General features: G+C 43.8%; 1 protein-coding gene across 1 annotated transcript in view; it reads left to right on the top strand.

The window, feature by feature from the left end:
- Positions 1–16,699, top strand: part of LOC142495286 (dynein axonemal heavy chain 3-like) — a 1,152,169-nt gene that overhangs the window by 455,117 nt on the left and 680,353 nt on the right. Inside the window, exon 28 of the mRNA XM_075600542.1 lies at positions 9,607–9,715. Coding sequence (XP_075456657.1) covers positions 9,607–9,715 — 109 coding nt within the window. The remainder of the gene's footprint in view (positions 1–9,606; positions 9,716–16,699) is intronic.

Below are 16,699 nucleotides of genomic sequence, written 5' to 3'. Positions count from 1 at the left end.
AAAATTCCAGGCATTATTCATTCAGTAATGCTGGGATTTTTGGCAACTTGCCAAGTTTTTATTTCTAGACAATCAGTCTTTCTTTTGTCAGAACATCTCTGAAACAGGTCGGGGATTGATCAGGAGGCAAGAACAGCTCTCAGACAGGTCAGGGATTGGTCAGGAGGCAGGAACAGCTCTCAGGCAGGTCAGGGGATTGGTCAGGAGGCATTAGCCAGGCAGTGACACCTCCCCCTCCCTCCGTGCACAGAGCTCCATGCCGGAGACAGTGAGAGGAGGGAGAGAGTGTTTGTAGTTGCAAAGTAAGGCTACGGCCCTAGTGTCTGTCTGCAGAGTTTGTTGATAGCTGCAGTTTCTGTCTGTCTCGTGTGTGTGCGTGCGTATCTAGCAGCAGCAGCAGTAGTGTTTGGGAATGTAGCTGCAAAATTTGTGTGTGAGTGTGTGTGTGTGTAGAGCTGCAGTGTGTGTGGTGCTGTTGTGTTGTGTGTGTGTGTAGTAGCAGCAGCAGCAGAGTTTGTGGGTGTAGCTGCAGCTTGTGTGTGTGTATGTGTAGCTGTTGTGTTGTGTGTGTGTAGAGCTGCAGTCTGGTGTGTGTCTGTGTGTGGAGCTGTTGTGTGTTTGTGTGGAGCTGTTGTGTGTGTTTGTGTGGAGCTGTTGTGTTGATCTGCAGTGTGTTGTGTGTGTGGAGCTGTTTGTGTGTGTGTGTGGAACTGTTTGTGTGTGTGTTTAGAGCTGTTGTGCATGTGTGTGCCTGTGTAGAGCTGCAGTGTGTGTGTGTGTGTGTGTGTGTATGTGTGTGTGTTTTGCCTCGCCTCGGGCCTTCAACTCTTCCAGCCAGGGCATTATTGGCCAGTAATGCCCTGTTCTTTAGGGATTATTACTTAATTATAGGCTAAATCATTAGAAATTGCGGGCATTATTGAAATCCCTGCTCTCTGATTGGCCAAAAATTCAGGGCATTTTCCATTCAGTAATGGCCCGGAATGTTTGGCATCAGCTTTGAGTTCTCATACACACTGAGGGAGAGCAGCTCTCAGACAGGGGAGGTGACTGGACAGGAGGCACCAGCAATGCACTGACTTCTCTCTCACCTGCCTGCAGAGTGCTCAGCACAGGAGACAGTGAGGAGAAAGATGTCTGTGTCTGCAGTGTGTCTTTTGTGTGTGGGTGTCTGCTATGTTAGTGTGTGTGTGTGTGCAAGGCCACCAACAGGGGGAGACAAAGGGCACTGGCATCCTGGGCCCCGTGGGTCAAAGGGGCCCGGCCCGCCCGGGCCCCCTGCACGGCCGGGTGCCAGCTATTTAAATAAATAATAAAAAAAGTTTAAAAAAATGGCGGCGATTCCCCGCGGTCCCGACGCGCATGTGTAGGGCAAGCAGGGCCCGCTCACCCTTCCCTCTCCCAACGCACATGTGCAGGGCAAGCAGGGCCTGCTCACCCCCCCTGCTGCCAACGTGGGACGGAGGGGGAAGTACCTGCTCCTCTTCTGCGGCCCGCTCCCCCTTCACTCCCAACGTGGGACGGAGGGGGAAGTACCTGCTCCTCCTGCGGCATGCTTCCCCCCTCCCCCCCGCTCTCCCCCGCGGCCAGCTTCCTGCTCCCCCTCCAAGCCCACTTCCCGCACGCCCCCTGAGCCCATCTCCCGTGACCCCCCGAGCCCATCTCCCGTGCCCCCCCCCCGAGCCCACCTCTCGCGCCCCCTCCCCCAAGCCCACCTCCCATCCTGGGCAGCTGCCGCGGGGATATCGGGGGCAGGAGGGGGAAGCATCCGGTGGCAAGCTGCACCCACCTGGTCAAGGTAAGTCACCCCACCCACTGTCACTGTCACCCACTGTCACTGTCACTGTTACCCACTGTCACTGTCACCCACCCAGTCACTGTCACCCACCCAGTCACTGACTGTCACCCACACAGTCACTGTCACCCAGTCACTCTCTCCCACCCAGTCACTGTCTCCCACCTACCCAGTCACTGTCTCCCACCCACCCAGTCACTGTCACCCAGGCACTGTCACCCAGTCACTGTCTCCCACCCACCCAGTCACTGTCTCCCACCAATCCAGTCACTTTCTCCCAATCGTCATTCACCCAACTGTCATTCTACTGTCATTCACCCACCCAGTCACTGTCATTCACCCCCCCAGTCACTGTCATTCACCCACCCAGTCACTGTTATTCACCCACCCAGTCATCCACCCACCCACGCACCCACCCACATGTCTTTTGTTTAAAATATAAAAATAAACAGGTTGCATTGTAATGTTTTTTTCTGTATCACAATAAGAAAACAGTAAAGTAAAAGTTTCGCGCTAAAAGATATTTTTTCGTGGTAGTTGCGCTATGGGTTCGGGGTGGGGGGTGCGCTATGGGTTCGGGGGGGTGGGGGGGGGGCCTGCTCCTTTCATTTGTCCCAGGCCCCATGATTTCTGTTGGCGGCCCTGTGTGTGTATATATAGATGGGGAGCTGCATTGTGTTTATACAGGGGGTGGGGGGGGGGGGGGGGGCTGCAAGGTGTTTTTGTGTGTATAGAGGGGGAAGGGGAGAGATGTTGAGTTTTTGTGTTTTGAGGAGGGCTGCATTGTGTCTGTGTATAGAGAGGGGCTTTAGTGTATTTCAAATTTCAGTTTAATAAACACGTACAGTAAAAGCATAAGACAATGTAGAATATCACGTTGATTAAAATCAATATGACAACAAAACTGTCAATCGTTCTTTCTGAAAAATGTAAAAAATAAAAAAAAAGCTTACATTTAGCCTGTAATAGTAATAATCCTCTCACTGCGGGGCATTACTGGCCAATAATGCCCTGTTCTTCGGGGATTATTACTTAAAAATGATGATCAAGCATCTTGATGTATTCATGTGCAGTATATCCCTACAACTGTGTGACCTACAGTAGATAGTTATGGAAGGTCTTTGCACTGGGTTACCATTTATGAATCGGAGTCTGAAATCACATTAACCATGTTTTTTTTTCCCATCAGTATTTGCCTAAATTATGTCAAGTTATTGACCTTTTTAATAATATTGTGACTCAAAAATTGTTAGACAATTTTTTATGATTATTGAAAAAATTTATTAAAAAAATGAAAATCATCTCTAACTTTTTTTGTAAAAATCACGAACCTAAAATGTATTCAAAATTGGGTATGATTGTGAATACTCCCTCAAGCACGGTAACAAACGAAAAATATTCCAGGGTTTCCCAGGAGACTATATACTGACTATATACTGTATATATAAGTGCTGCTGTTTAATTTCCCTTGCTGCGGGAGACTGCCCTGCTTCTGGCTCTCTGAGCTGAGCTTTCCCTATCCCCTGTCGTGCCCATAACGTCTTCATGGCAGCCAGACACGCCTCCGCTCGGGTGCTTGTTGCGCGCATCCCCTCGGGAGCTCTCCCTTTATTGGCTGGCGATGGCCTGTGGTATCCTGAGGGGGTGAGCAGCACTGCCAGTTGTGTGGATAGCGCGACACTCGGGGGGTTGCGTCACATATTATGGCGACATAGGTGGAAGTGCTGCTGCCTTTGCTGTGGAGGAGGACAAGAGGAGAGAGGAGAGCCCTGGGCAGAGAATTACAGCGGGGCCCGGGGGAGATCAAACCCTCAGTACCTGTCTCATGTGCAACATCCCTTGTCTCCTGTGAGAGTGTGTGTGTCTGTGAGTGTGTTTCTGTGAGTGTGTGTCTGTGTGTGTGTGTATCAGTGAATACAGTGAATACAGACACCCAGTCAGTCACCCACCCAGTCAGTCACCCACCCATCCACCAGTCAGTCACAGTCACCCACCCAAGTGTCAGTCACTGTCACCCAACCCCTCTGTCACCCACCCGCTTTGTCACCCAGCCCCTCTGTCACCCACCCCCTCTGTCACCCACCCCCTCTGTCTCTCTCTGTCACTCTCTCTGTCACTCTCTCTGTCACTCTCTCTGTCTCTCTCTGTCACCCTCTCTCTGTCTCTCTGTCACCCTCTCTGTCTCTCTCTGTCACTCTCTCTGTCACCCTCTCTCTGTCTCACTCTGTCACCCTCTCTCTGTCTCTCTCTTTCACCCTCTCTCTGTCACTCTCTCTCTGACTCACTCTGTCACCCTCTCTCTGTCTCTCTCTGTCACCCTCTCTCTGTCTCTCTCTGTCATTCTCTCTCTGTCTCTCCCTGTCATCCTCTCTGTCTTTCTCTGTCATCCTCTCTCTATCTCTCTCTGTCACCCTCTCTCTGTCACCCTCTCTCTGTCACCATCTCTCTGTCATCCTCTGTCACCTACCATCTGTCACCCACTCTCTGTCACCAGACACTGGTTAAGGGGTTCAGGAAACTAGTCATTCACATGTGGCTTTTTTTTCTAGATCCAACATTTACACTCACACACATACAGTACACACACACACACACACACACACACACACACACACACACACACACACACACACACACACACACACACACACACACACACACACACACACACACACACACGTAATTATGAAACAAGGACTAATTGTAGTAAAGTATAAATATAATACAATAAATAAACTGTTATGTCAAAAAACGAATGTTGTTATTAGTTCTTACTAGGAATTTATTCAATTTCTTTTTTAAAAAGCGGGGCTTGGGGTGGGGCAAGGGGCGGGGCTGGGGACAGGGCTAGGTGGCGAGTAGATTTTTTGGTTCGGCGAGTAGATTTTTGGGTGATTTGTCAACCACTGTATTTTATATATATATATATATATATATATATATATATATATATATATATATATATATATACCCACCGCTGTGGGTTTGCCATGCTGTGCATATAGAATGGGTCATACACTTTTGCTTGCTTCATGCATTGTAACATCGCCGGAAGAAGAGATCGGTGTATCTCGAAAGCTCGCACAAATAAAATTATTTCGTTAGCCACAGAACGGTATCATCTATTTATTTTTTGATTATATATATATATATATATTGTAGTTTGCATTTGCAATGTCTGTTTTTGTAATTTTATAACAAATTGAATTGTTCTGTTACACATTGATTCAAGGGGACTGGTAACATTTTAATATGGAACATAAAAATGGGACTTAAAACATTTTATCATTCCATAAAAAAATAATGTCTCCTGGGAAACGCTGGAATATTTTTGTTTTGTGACAGTGCTGATTCGATAAACAAATAGCTTGAGGGAGTAGTCACAATCATACCCAATTTTGAATACATTTTAGGTTTGTGATTTTGTATGTGTATATATTTATATACATATACTGTATGTATATATATATATATATATATATATATATATATATATATATATATATATATATATATATATATATATATATATATATTACAGAAAATGCAATGAGTTCTGGGTTTGCCATGCTGTGCATATAGAATGGGTCATACACTGTATTTGCAACTTTATTTTAAGATGGGCATAGTGACTCTGTTTCATAGCAACCACAAAAAAGGAACTTTGTTTAATACAAATACCTTCCAAGTAACACATTTGGCTTGTACAAAGTAAGTATAATGATTCACCATAGAAACTTTAGAAAAATGCCCTCCTGCCAGAGAACATTTCTTTTAATGTCTTCTGGTGTCTTACTATTGTCTTATTGAAATAATGTCATCCTGCCATTTCCAGACAACAATTAATGTAGCTATGTACATGCAGACAGCAAGCTCGCTTGTGATTTGTTGTTTCTGGCAGAGCTAATACATTTAAAGTAGCTTCAAAATTAGAAAACAAGAGTGATTCAAATACCACCTGTCTTTTATGGTTGAACAACCATTTATTTACCACTCTTTCTTTAACACACGCTGACCTTTGCATTAAAGGGAATACAATTGTTTTCATGTCATCCCAGCATTAAACAGCTACCTAAAAACCAAATGTAAAAGAATTAGAGGGCATACAACTTAAACGATTTGCCTAAAATGTAAATGTAAAAGAGTAATACTGTATAAAATAACATAGGGCTTATTATGTCGCTTTTGAAATGTAATTAAACCAAGGTGGGGAATTTTTTTTTTTTTCCCTGACTGTTTCAGATTTAAGGAATATGTTAATGAAATGTCTTACTCCCGGGTACTCCAAACTGAAGCACCACTTTCAGGGCAATACATCCTAAGCAAGTTGCCTTAGAGCTAACGTAATTAGTTAATTATATGGAATTAAAGAATTCTCGAAATCCTGGCCTGTTGGTAGCCCTATAGGACTGAACTTACAGTATTGCACAGGAAAGACTGGTCTGTTAGATGGAGCATCAACTTCATACATCCATGTAACATGGGTTCCAAACAACTACTCCTAACCCTTCGTATATCCACTTCAAGTCTTTACTAAGAGGAGGTAATAAAGCAGAGAGTAGGTAAACAAAGGCAGTGCACTGCCTAAAAATAGTGGAGGAGGCTCATGGTGGCAAAAAGGTTCCTTTATTAAATAAGGGGATCAAACATTATCCCTGGGTAACACAGTAAACGCACACCTACGCGTTTCGGGCCGTGCGCCCTTTATCAAGGTGTAATTTAATGATGTATGGAACTTGGATGTGAGGGCGTGATGACGTCACCAGGGGAGCCTCTGCTGCCAGTGAGGGGGCGGCTCTCTGAGTTTCCAGCTTCCTGCAGGACAGCCATCTTAGCCTGTTGCAGGCATTGGGGTTCATATCCCACATATCTCCTTAGTAGTGCAGCGCCTCCATCTGCTGTAGGCTGCAGGAACTGAAGGTGATCTCCCACGGTAGAACTTATTACCTCTCCCCCGAGTAAAGTCACACACCAGGCAGGAATGGAATGCAAACAGGAATGGGTTTATTACTACACTCTGCAGTAACAGTTACACAGCAGTCTTCTGCCGGATACAGTTTCTCAGGTCAGCTATCACTACAGGCCAAGGACACCCGCAGATATCCTAGCTCTTCCCCCATCTCCCTAGCGGAAGCAGAGGTATGGTCCACCCTTCCTCCCCCGGAGGGAAAAGCACATGGGAAGGCCCCAATCTCAGGCTCCCATTTGTGTGACCTGCCTTCCTCAGAGGGGAAGGAACAACTACCAACTTTAGGGTGGTCCTGCCCTTAAGTACAGCCAGGAGGCGGGCACCCCGTTGTCCCAGCTACAACAGGATGTACCACCCTCTGCTGTCACTCAAGTGCTGTACCAAAGGTGAGGGGGAAACCTCATACCAACCTGCTAGCCCATTGGGCAGAATAGTAGTCAGGGGGGACCCTGCTACACTGGATAAAAAGACTGATAAGTATTTGAAAATGTGTTCTGCCCCATTTGAATCTCCTTTATTCATGTAGAATCAGTGCTGGCCAGCGAGTTCTCTGCAGTGCTACTGTAATCTCTATGTAATCTGTGTGACGGGGAATTTGCTGTGACTTTTTTTTGTGGGATCAATTAGTTCCACTCAGAAAATTATTATAGATCAATTGGCCTACAACGTTCCTAGCTTTTATAAAACTTTAGATCACAATTAACACCTACTGTATGTTTTTATAAAGGTTTATTATCTCTCCCTGTCAGAAGAAATAGAATGAGTAGGAAGTTCTGATTGGCTCAGAGTCAGATGTTTTACTAGCAGTAGGTACAGTATTTAAACCCTGACCTCAAATGGACATTAAGGTTTTCACAAATTCTTAGCTAGGAGTACTAAGTGATCTGTCCCTGCTTGCTGTCTCTCAAGCTGTGGAATATTGCACGTTTTATGTTTTTCAAAGAAATACCCTCCAAGAAGGATCAAAGAAGCCCCAAATTAAGCACTCAATACATATATAATATATATACTGTATATAGTGGTTTGTAAACTGGACTATAATAGTCCTTCCAATTAGTATGGAATAAAGCAGTCAAATGACTGATGTAACCAGCAGTTAAAACTCAAAATAATAAAGCTTTAATACATATCAAAAATATTAAACACCAAAATTAAATATATACACAGAAATTAGTATCTCATAAAATGCTCATTGTGGTGTGGATAATTAAGGTCATAGGAGTATATATGTGGTAAGTAACATATAGACTGCATTTAGTCCCAGTGACCATCAGTGATGTCATATACCAAATAAGTTGAAATATACAGTACTGCACCGACACACTTTATTCGAGCAAATACCCAGTATGTACCTGGCAGATACCTGGAATGCGCCGCTCCTCACCTCTGACAAGCCCCGTTGCGTTTGCCTTCCCAGCCTGGGTTCATGCCTGGCTGACGGGCGGCTGATCTGTTAAATGATAATGATTAGGATTTAATAGGCTGCAATGCTTCGCGTGTCTACCAGATGGCATAAATTCATGAATTGTAATGCAGTATATATATATATATACTGTGCAGTATTGCAGCCAGCGGGAATAAAATGCTTCAATCCCTGCCTGGAAAATACCTCAATGCACTCGGGCAGAAAACAGTCACAAACCTCAATACACCCGGGTATACCCGAATTCGTGGGACTAGCCGAGCTCGAATAAAGTGTGTCGCCAGTGTATAGCTATATTGCATATTGTAGAGTAGTAAGGGGTTAATCCCTATACAGTACCATGCAATATAACATTAGCATATAGTAAGTTAATGTGTTCCAATCCTTGCGCTAGTAAACGGTACTACCAAGTACTTTTTTCTGTTTTTTATGTTCTTCGTTGCCAATTTAGAGGGAATCAGGGTCCCTCTTTTGTTCCCGTACACCACACCTTCCTCTATTAGTGATTTACCACTATTGAGGTGCTGTTAATACCATATACTTTCTAGGACTTTAGGTTGCTCCCCCAGTACCACCAGTTGGGTGAGTTTATGTGTGTGTTTTATTTTCTGGAAGTTTGTGGAAACTTTTTCCAATAAATTCACTTTTGTTCAATTCTGCAGTTCTGTCTAATGTATTGAGCCCTGGTGTAAATATTCCTGGTATCCTGTGACAACTCATTAGAGAGGTTCATGGCATTGTGTGTTGAATACGATGAGTGCGACAGGGATTGATTCGAGATTCTGTATATTGGAAATATAAAAATAAAGAGTTGTACTGCCGCAATGATAATGTCATAAAGTATTGTACCAGATGTGATACATGTTAAGCTACTTTTGCCTCCCCATGTGTCCTCATACCTCTCCCCTTTTAATTATTTCTGTATACACCTAACCCCCATCCCATCCCTTTCTTACATTTTGTACCCCATAACAAAATTAAAAAAAAGTTGTTAAAAAAAGAGATTACATCTCAATTACTATTATTATATTTTCCATACAAAAAGCTTAAGTTTATGTGAATTTTCTAACTTTAAAAGAGTTCAAATCGAGGCAAACTTCTCGAAGGACGAGATACTAAATCTGATATCTAACATTCTATGTAATATTCAGTGTGCATCATTTCGATTTGTAATAACCTCTACATTTCCACTGAAAACCTTTATCCTTTTCAATCATTCCAGAGCAGTAACAGAGTTTTAAAATGCTGACTGGGGAGTATAAGTTGAGAAAAAATGTAAGCTGAAGCAGATATTAAAATATAATGTTTATTTCAACTCCTTAATGGCCTACTAAATTTTACTGACAGTGTCAATTAAAGAAAGATTGGTCTTCCGTTATTAATGAAGTATGCTCACTCTTAACATATCTCCTGTTTAAGAACTCTAATGGGGGCTTTGCAGTTAAACCTTGGTGGAGCTCCAGAAGGACCAGCAGGAACAGGAAAGACTGAAACATGCAAAGACCTGGCTAGGGCAGTAGCAAAGCAGGTAAGAGCTTCGTTTACGTTGCACAAAAGTTTAGCAACGTGTTTTGATTTCTCATAACTCATATGATATGATAATGTGTCATTAATTGATCATTCTAAGCATTTATAATGTTTCAGAAAGATTAGAACAAAAATACATTCTCTTCAGTAAAAAAACAGGGAAAGTATAATCAATACATGGATAAAAGTACTAAATTAAAAATGTTAAAGTTCCTCCTATTGGTTTTTTACTCACCATTTTTTATATGATGGGAACTGGGGAGGAGTCCCCCTGAGCCAAATACCTCTCTTTTCAGCTCTGAGGACCCCCTGGCTCTCCAGATACACAGTAGTGAAGTTAACAGGTTTAAATCTCCCTCAAAGGAAACAAAATGTCTGGCAAATCTTGGGCCAATAGGAACCTGCAACATCATCAATTGTGACTTCCTATTGGATGGCCATTTAAATCCCATTTAAAAGCCAGGAAGTTAAACAGGTAATTTCACCAGCAAGTATCTCAAGAACCAGGGGGTCCCTGGAGCTGAATATTGTGTGGTTCAGCAAGGAGGATCCAACAGTTCTATTCCTGTAAAAAGAAAATGGTTAGTTAGGGTGGATTGTTCCTTTAACATATGGAGTAAGGACACTTAACTGAAAGAGCTTACAAGCTGACACAGAGAAACTAAATATGAGGACAATGGTGAGGACGTATTTGAGAAAAGGATATAGTCGTGATGTTTTTCAGGTCATTGAAAAGTGGGGTTTTCAGACAAGACTTGTAAATGTGTGTTGGTTGCGATTGTATAACTGCCACTTATTTACTTTTTTGCTTTGCAGTGTATTGTAGGTTCCCTCTAGCAATGAATGAGCTCAGTGCTATGTGTCACTCAAAAGAATTTTGAAGTCTCATTTATTAATATTTTATTGCTGGGTATTAGTATCTTGCTGCGAAAAAAATCATGTTAGGACCACCTTACTGCATTTTCTACTTTACATACTTATAATATAAATCCCCTCCTGATTTACTAATATGTTCAATGTACAATAATTTGCATCCCCCGACATTTTATAAAAGGGCCTCACTGTCTGCTAATTCTATTATGTTGTGAATGTTTTAGTTCTTCTTTATCGTAAAATTCCCTACAGAATACCACCACCAAACAGCATATATTATTTTCATTTGGATATCATTGTAATTAATTTTAATGTGTTCAGGAACTATCAGATAAAATAAATCTACATATTAAAATTGCTTTAAAAAAATAAAATTACCTATTATATTGAATGTCTGTAGAATTTGGACCATTTAGTCAGATAAGTTGTATATATACATAACCATTACCCAAACAATAGTCATTCTATAATTATAGCAACTCATAAAATATACTGTTATTGATATTACTTTTTATTTCATACAGAGAAAAGACAAAAAAAATGTTAAAATGCACAAAGAATCAGAAGTTAAGTAGTGCAGAATATGTATCACACTACCTCTTCTGCAGAATATTCTGTTTCTTTACCCTGAGTCCTTTTCCCCCCCGAAGTCTATTTAACTGTGTAAACACCCACACATTTCCAGCTAGCTCAAACCCCTACACCCACCACACCATGAATACACATTTATGCCAAAATGAGTGCTACTGAGCGTGGCAAATGTATACAACAAAAGACAGGGGTGCCCAATGCTGCATCAAATTGACAAAACATATTTGGTAATAAGTATAAAGTTTAAATGCTTCAATAATAATAATTACTTGGTTATTTAGTTAAACCCTTTGGCCAAAGCATCGTAAGCCTGCATACCAAACGTCAAGGTATAACCAAAAATGCAGGTCTTAACACTAAAACTGTGAACCCTTCCTTTTACCTCTGTATGAGGGGAAGCAACTACAGTGAGTCTTGTCCATTCAGAAAAATGCCAGAACCACCCAAGTTAAGATGGTGGGGAGGGGGGAGCTCTGGGGCAGGTGCCACTTACCTCCATTTAACTGTTACCAGTCAGAAATTGATTAACACACACACATTCCCAGCTAGTCTATTTAACTGTGGTCAGTTTTCAAATCTAAACAGTTTACAGTATATTTGGCTAAAACTGAAAAACATATAAGCATACTGTAGCTCCTCAGATTGCATGTTTCTTATTCCGTGTGTGGGATGTGTTTAGAATGTAGTGTCAAGTTAAATAGGAGCCCAGAGGGGTTAAATGAGTAGACCATAACATGATAATAAAAGAAGAATTGAAGGAATGGCAACCATCGAAATGTAATGACTACATTTAAGTTTGAATTAGTGCAGTATTGTGCAAGGTTAAGTCTAAATCACAAATAGTATGTAGTGAATAAAGAGCAAGAAAATTAGATTTTATGAACAAGTTAAGTTACTTTTATTTCAAACAATTTGATCAAATACTTACATGTATTATCGGTGTCTTTTCCCTGCATACAGTATTAAAATGTTTTTGCGCTGGTCTAGATGAGCAGGCAAGCATAGTGTCCATTTTACCAGGTCATTTCTTAGCTCTGATGCTATGTGAAGATTCCATCTTTACAAAACAGTTTCACACAAAGAAAGTGTGATCAAGACCGCGTGCATGGTGCCTAAAGGGTAGGCTTACCATATGTCCATTTTTTCCCGGTTATGTCCGACTTTTTGTTACTTAAATCGCCGACAAGGAGAATTTTTAAACATCTAAAAACGTCCAGGATTGTGCCATTGAATTCTGAACTTGAACTTCAACTTGAAAGAGAGCAGCAGTGCAGCCGAGGGTGGCAGAAGCAGAAAGCAGTGATGGAGCCCGCCCCTGCGGTATTTGACCCAGAATTCACATATGGCCCCAGCACGCAACAATAGAAGCAATGAACAATAGTCAACTGGAATAAGTCAAAAGTGTATTTGAAAAATTATTTAAGCAGCTATACTGTACATGGAACCCAATAGCAGGGTATGGAGACAACCTCTCCTTTAGAGACAACCACACCAAGGAGATAGAGGGGTGGGGGTGGAAACAAGGTGAAAAGAATAAAAACACAAAAGGGGGAGAAAACAATGTATACGTACATTACACGTAATGGATGGGGTAATAAAATAATAGGGGGGCAACGTTAACGTTTCGGGGCCATAGACGCACCTTCTTCCAGCCCATTCTCACAGATGTAATATATCTGGGGTACTTCCCTAATTACCCCACCTCCACTCAAATATATCTCAATGGAAACAACCAGGAAGAGCACAATATGCTAATACAAAAGAAAAGATGGTTCTGAGGGATCGCTGGCAAGCCACCTACTAGCATAAACCAAACTATAGCTAGTGAAAGCTCAAGCATCAGACAGTTTGAGGTAGACAAAATGAAGAAAAACTGCAGTATACAAATCCTCTGCTGTAATAGGCATCAGTGTGTCTCCTGGGGTGGTCTGCAACAGTCCCTGTGTCAGATACAAACACATTGCAGTCGTTAAATAACCCAGCTGTTCGCGCCAGATTGAGAGAAGGGATCGTTCAGCCAATCCAATTTTCAGTGCCGTGGCCGTGGGCAGAGCCGCCAACTTCATTGGCATCATCAAAGTTACTCAGATGAGAAGCAGTTGCAATGGTGCAGACAACAGATCATCTGCTGGTCAAGTGGGAGGGACTGCTGATGTCATCACTCATAGCCCTATGAGAGGCTAGAATGATCGTGGATTAGCCAATCCTCATGCAGCTGTCTGCTATTCTCCCAAATCACCCAGAATTCAGTTAAAACTTCGAGTGGAGTCTTTCACACACTCTGCCATGGTCCTCCTCCGCACCCACCTTCTGCCACCGCACCACTGCCCTCCTTCAAGTTGAAGTTCAAGTTGAGAGTTGAACTTCAACTCTTCCTTGGGGAAAAAGACTTGTTTCAGGTAAGTGCTGCGCAGTGACAGGGGGTCTGTGAGGAGGAGGCCTCATGTCTCCAACTCTATTCATATATCTCCATCTCTCCTTTCTTCGCCACTTCTCAGCTCACATTAATTACTTTCTTACCTGCGCCCTCTGTCACTACACGGCTATACCCCCTGCACTAAAACACACCCCTACAAAACATCCTCACACATTCTCTTTCTATCCATACTTCTCCTCCTTGTCTGGGGATATCTCTCCCAATCCTGGTCCCTGACTTATTTCTACATGCTCTCATCCTCGTCTGCCAAATGCAACTTCTACTCCTTCTGGTGTCAACCCATCCAACCTCATACCAATCCGCTGCCACCCTCCCTCCTCACTCCCTTTCTCCTGTGCCCTTTAGAATGCTCGCTCCCTTTTCTAACAAGTGCCTCTCTGTCCATGACTTCTATCTCTCTCACTCTCTGCTCCTATTTGCTGTAACTGAGACTTGGCTCACTCAGTCTGACCTGCTCTGGAAGCTGCCCTCTCTTATGGTGGCCTTTCTTTCTCCCACACTCCACCCCGTTGGCAGGGGTGGAGGCGTGGGTCTCCTCCTCTCCTCTCTCTGCTGTTACCGAACCCTTCCTATTCCCCCTCTCTTGGATTTTCCCTCCTTTGAGGACCACACTGTCCAGATCTTCTTCTCTCCTCTCCCTGTCCACGTGGTGATCATGTATCGCCCACCTACCTCTACTCATTTCCCTTCTGCCTTTCTCTCTCACTTTGAGTCCTGGCTCTCTTTCTTTCTCTACACAAACTCTCCTGTTCTTCTCCTTGGGGACTTCAACTGCCACATTGATGTCCCCTCTCTCTCCCGGGCTGCCCACTTTCTTTATCTAACCGCTTCTTTTGACCTTCAACAGTGGACTGCAGACAGTTAATACCCACAAGGATGGCCACTATCTAGATCTGGTTTTCACTAAAAAACTTCTCTCTCTGATTTCTCCATTTCCCCCTTTCCTCTCTCTGACCATCACCTCATCTTATTTTCTCTCTCTCGCTTCTCCCCTTCTCCATCTCCATCTACCCCTCGTTTCTTCACAAACATGCACTGGTAGCAGTCAATTGGAGGCTGTGGCACCTCCCCCCCGAGCTCACTCCTCCTCCTTCACCCTTTTAACTTGGAAGGTCATTTCATTTGCTGCAGGAACAAGACCTATAATGGTTCTTTCCCTCTTACAGAGGTAAAAGGAAGGGTTCACAGTGTAGTGTAGTGTAGGACCTGCATTAATTTGGTTATACCTTGACGTTGGTATACAGGCTTAATACACTTTGGCCAAAGGGTTAACCAAATAACCAAGTATTTAATATTATTATTATTATTGAAGTATTTTACTTTATACTTTTCATCATATATGTTTTGTCAATGGGATGTAGCATTGAGCACCCCCTGTCTCTTGTGATATGACCCCTGATCCCAATGATCTATCATCAATGGAAGGGATACCTAGTGGAACGTTCTTCCTCTGGATAGGAATCTTGATCCGTTGAGCGAATGTCTTATCCACAACTATACCAGCGGCTCTAGAGTCCACGAAGGCTTTGATTATCACGGAATGGTTTTGCCAGGATAGGCAGATGGGGACCATCAAGTGACAAGGAGATGGGGAGGAGGTGCAGATACCCAGAGGAAACTCCCGTACTTTCTCTGGGTGTGGGCGTTTCCCGACTTCTTAGGACAGGTTCATAGCATGTGACCCTTCTCGCCTCAGTAGAAGGCTCGCCGGTGCTGCTTCTCTTGTTCTGTCAAACGCAAATTTCCCAATTGCATGGGTTCCATTGGTTCTCTTGGCATTTCATTGGAAGGAGCCTGAATAGGTGGAGTCAGCGGTAGAGACCGGAATCTGTGAGAACGATCCTGTTCCTGACGTGTCTCCCTCATGCGAAGGTCCAGGGACATGCAAAGGGCGATCAGTCCTTCCAGATCTGCGGGTAGGTCCCTGCACATCAATTTGTCCTTCAGCCTCTCCTCAATGCCCTGACGGAAAGCAGCCTTCAAAGTTCCAATCGGTCTCTGCTGCCAGGGTGCTAAACTCGATAGCATATTGTCCCATAGCGCGAGAGCCTTAACTGTTGTAGTGCAATTTCAGCAGAAGCCGCACGGCCGGGGGTATCAAAGATTGTCCAGAAGGTTTGCATGAAAGCGACGGAATCGTCCAACAAGGGGGAACCCTTTTCATAAAGAGGTGATGCCCAAGCTAATGCTTCTTCCGTGAGGAGCGAGAAGATATATGCCAACCGAGAGCGGTTTGTAGAAAACGATGACGGTGGTGTGTCGAACTGCACCTGGCACTGGTTCAAGAATCCTCTGCAAGCCGAGGGAAGCCCTCCATAGGAGACAGGAGTCGGGATCCGGGGCTCCCTTAGGACCACAGATACTGGTGCATCATCACGAGCTTAAGTCACGGGCATAGATGGGATCACGCTGGGGGTACTGAGGTGGCTGCACAGGGTCTGCAGCGTAGCCTAGATTTAATCCAGTTTCTGATCCAGCATAGCTAGATGGGTGGCATGGGTTCCCACAAGCTGGCCCTGATGGGAAACAGCGTTTGCTACCTCAGCGGAGTCCATTGCGTGGCTCGTGCAACATGTAACGTTGCTGACTGCAAGACAGGATACGGACCCGCAGGGCAGAGGTAGGGAGTAATACATTGACCTTGGCCTGGGATCAAAGGCCTGGGATGCAGGGGTAATCAGGGCTGGTTCCGAGGTCGAGGCAGGCGGCAGGCAAAGGGTAGTCAGGTCCGGTTCCGAGGTTAAGGCATGTGGCAGGCAAGGGTAGTCAAATTCAGTTCCAATGTCAAGACAGGCAGCAGGCAAAACAAACGCCAGGAAGAGGTCAGACAGGAAAGGGTAACCAGTACTTTGCATGAGCAAAGACTAGTAGCAACTGCCTGCCTTTTAAAGGCTAGAGGCAGGTGCTGGCAATGATAATCAAAGAGAGGCTGATTTGCTGTCAGGGGAGTAAGGGCAGGATTTGCCAGGAATGAAGATGGCCATGGTGGTTTCAGACAAGAGAATGTCACTTCCTGCCAGCATTCATCCTGAATGTTCAGACAGATCCCCTATAGTACCACACACACAAATATACACAGTTGCA

This window comes from Ascaphus truei, chromosome 5 (assembly GCF_040206685.1).
Source record: "Ascaphus truei isolate aAscTru1 chromosome 5, aAscTru1.hap1, whole genome shotgun sequence".
Lineage (NCBI taxonomy): Eukaryota > Metazoa > Chordata > Amphibia > Anura > Ascaphidae > Ascaphus > Ascaphus truei.
This window is presented reverse-complemented; position numbering and strand designations above follow the sequence as displayed.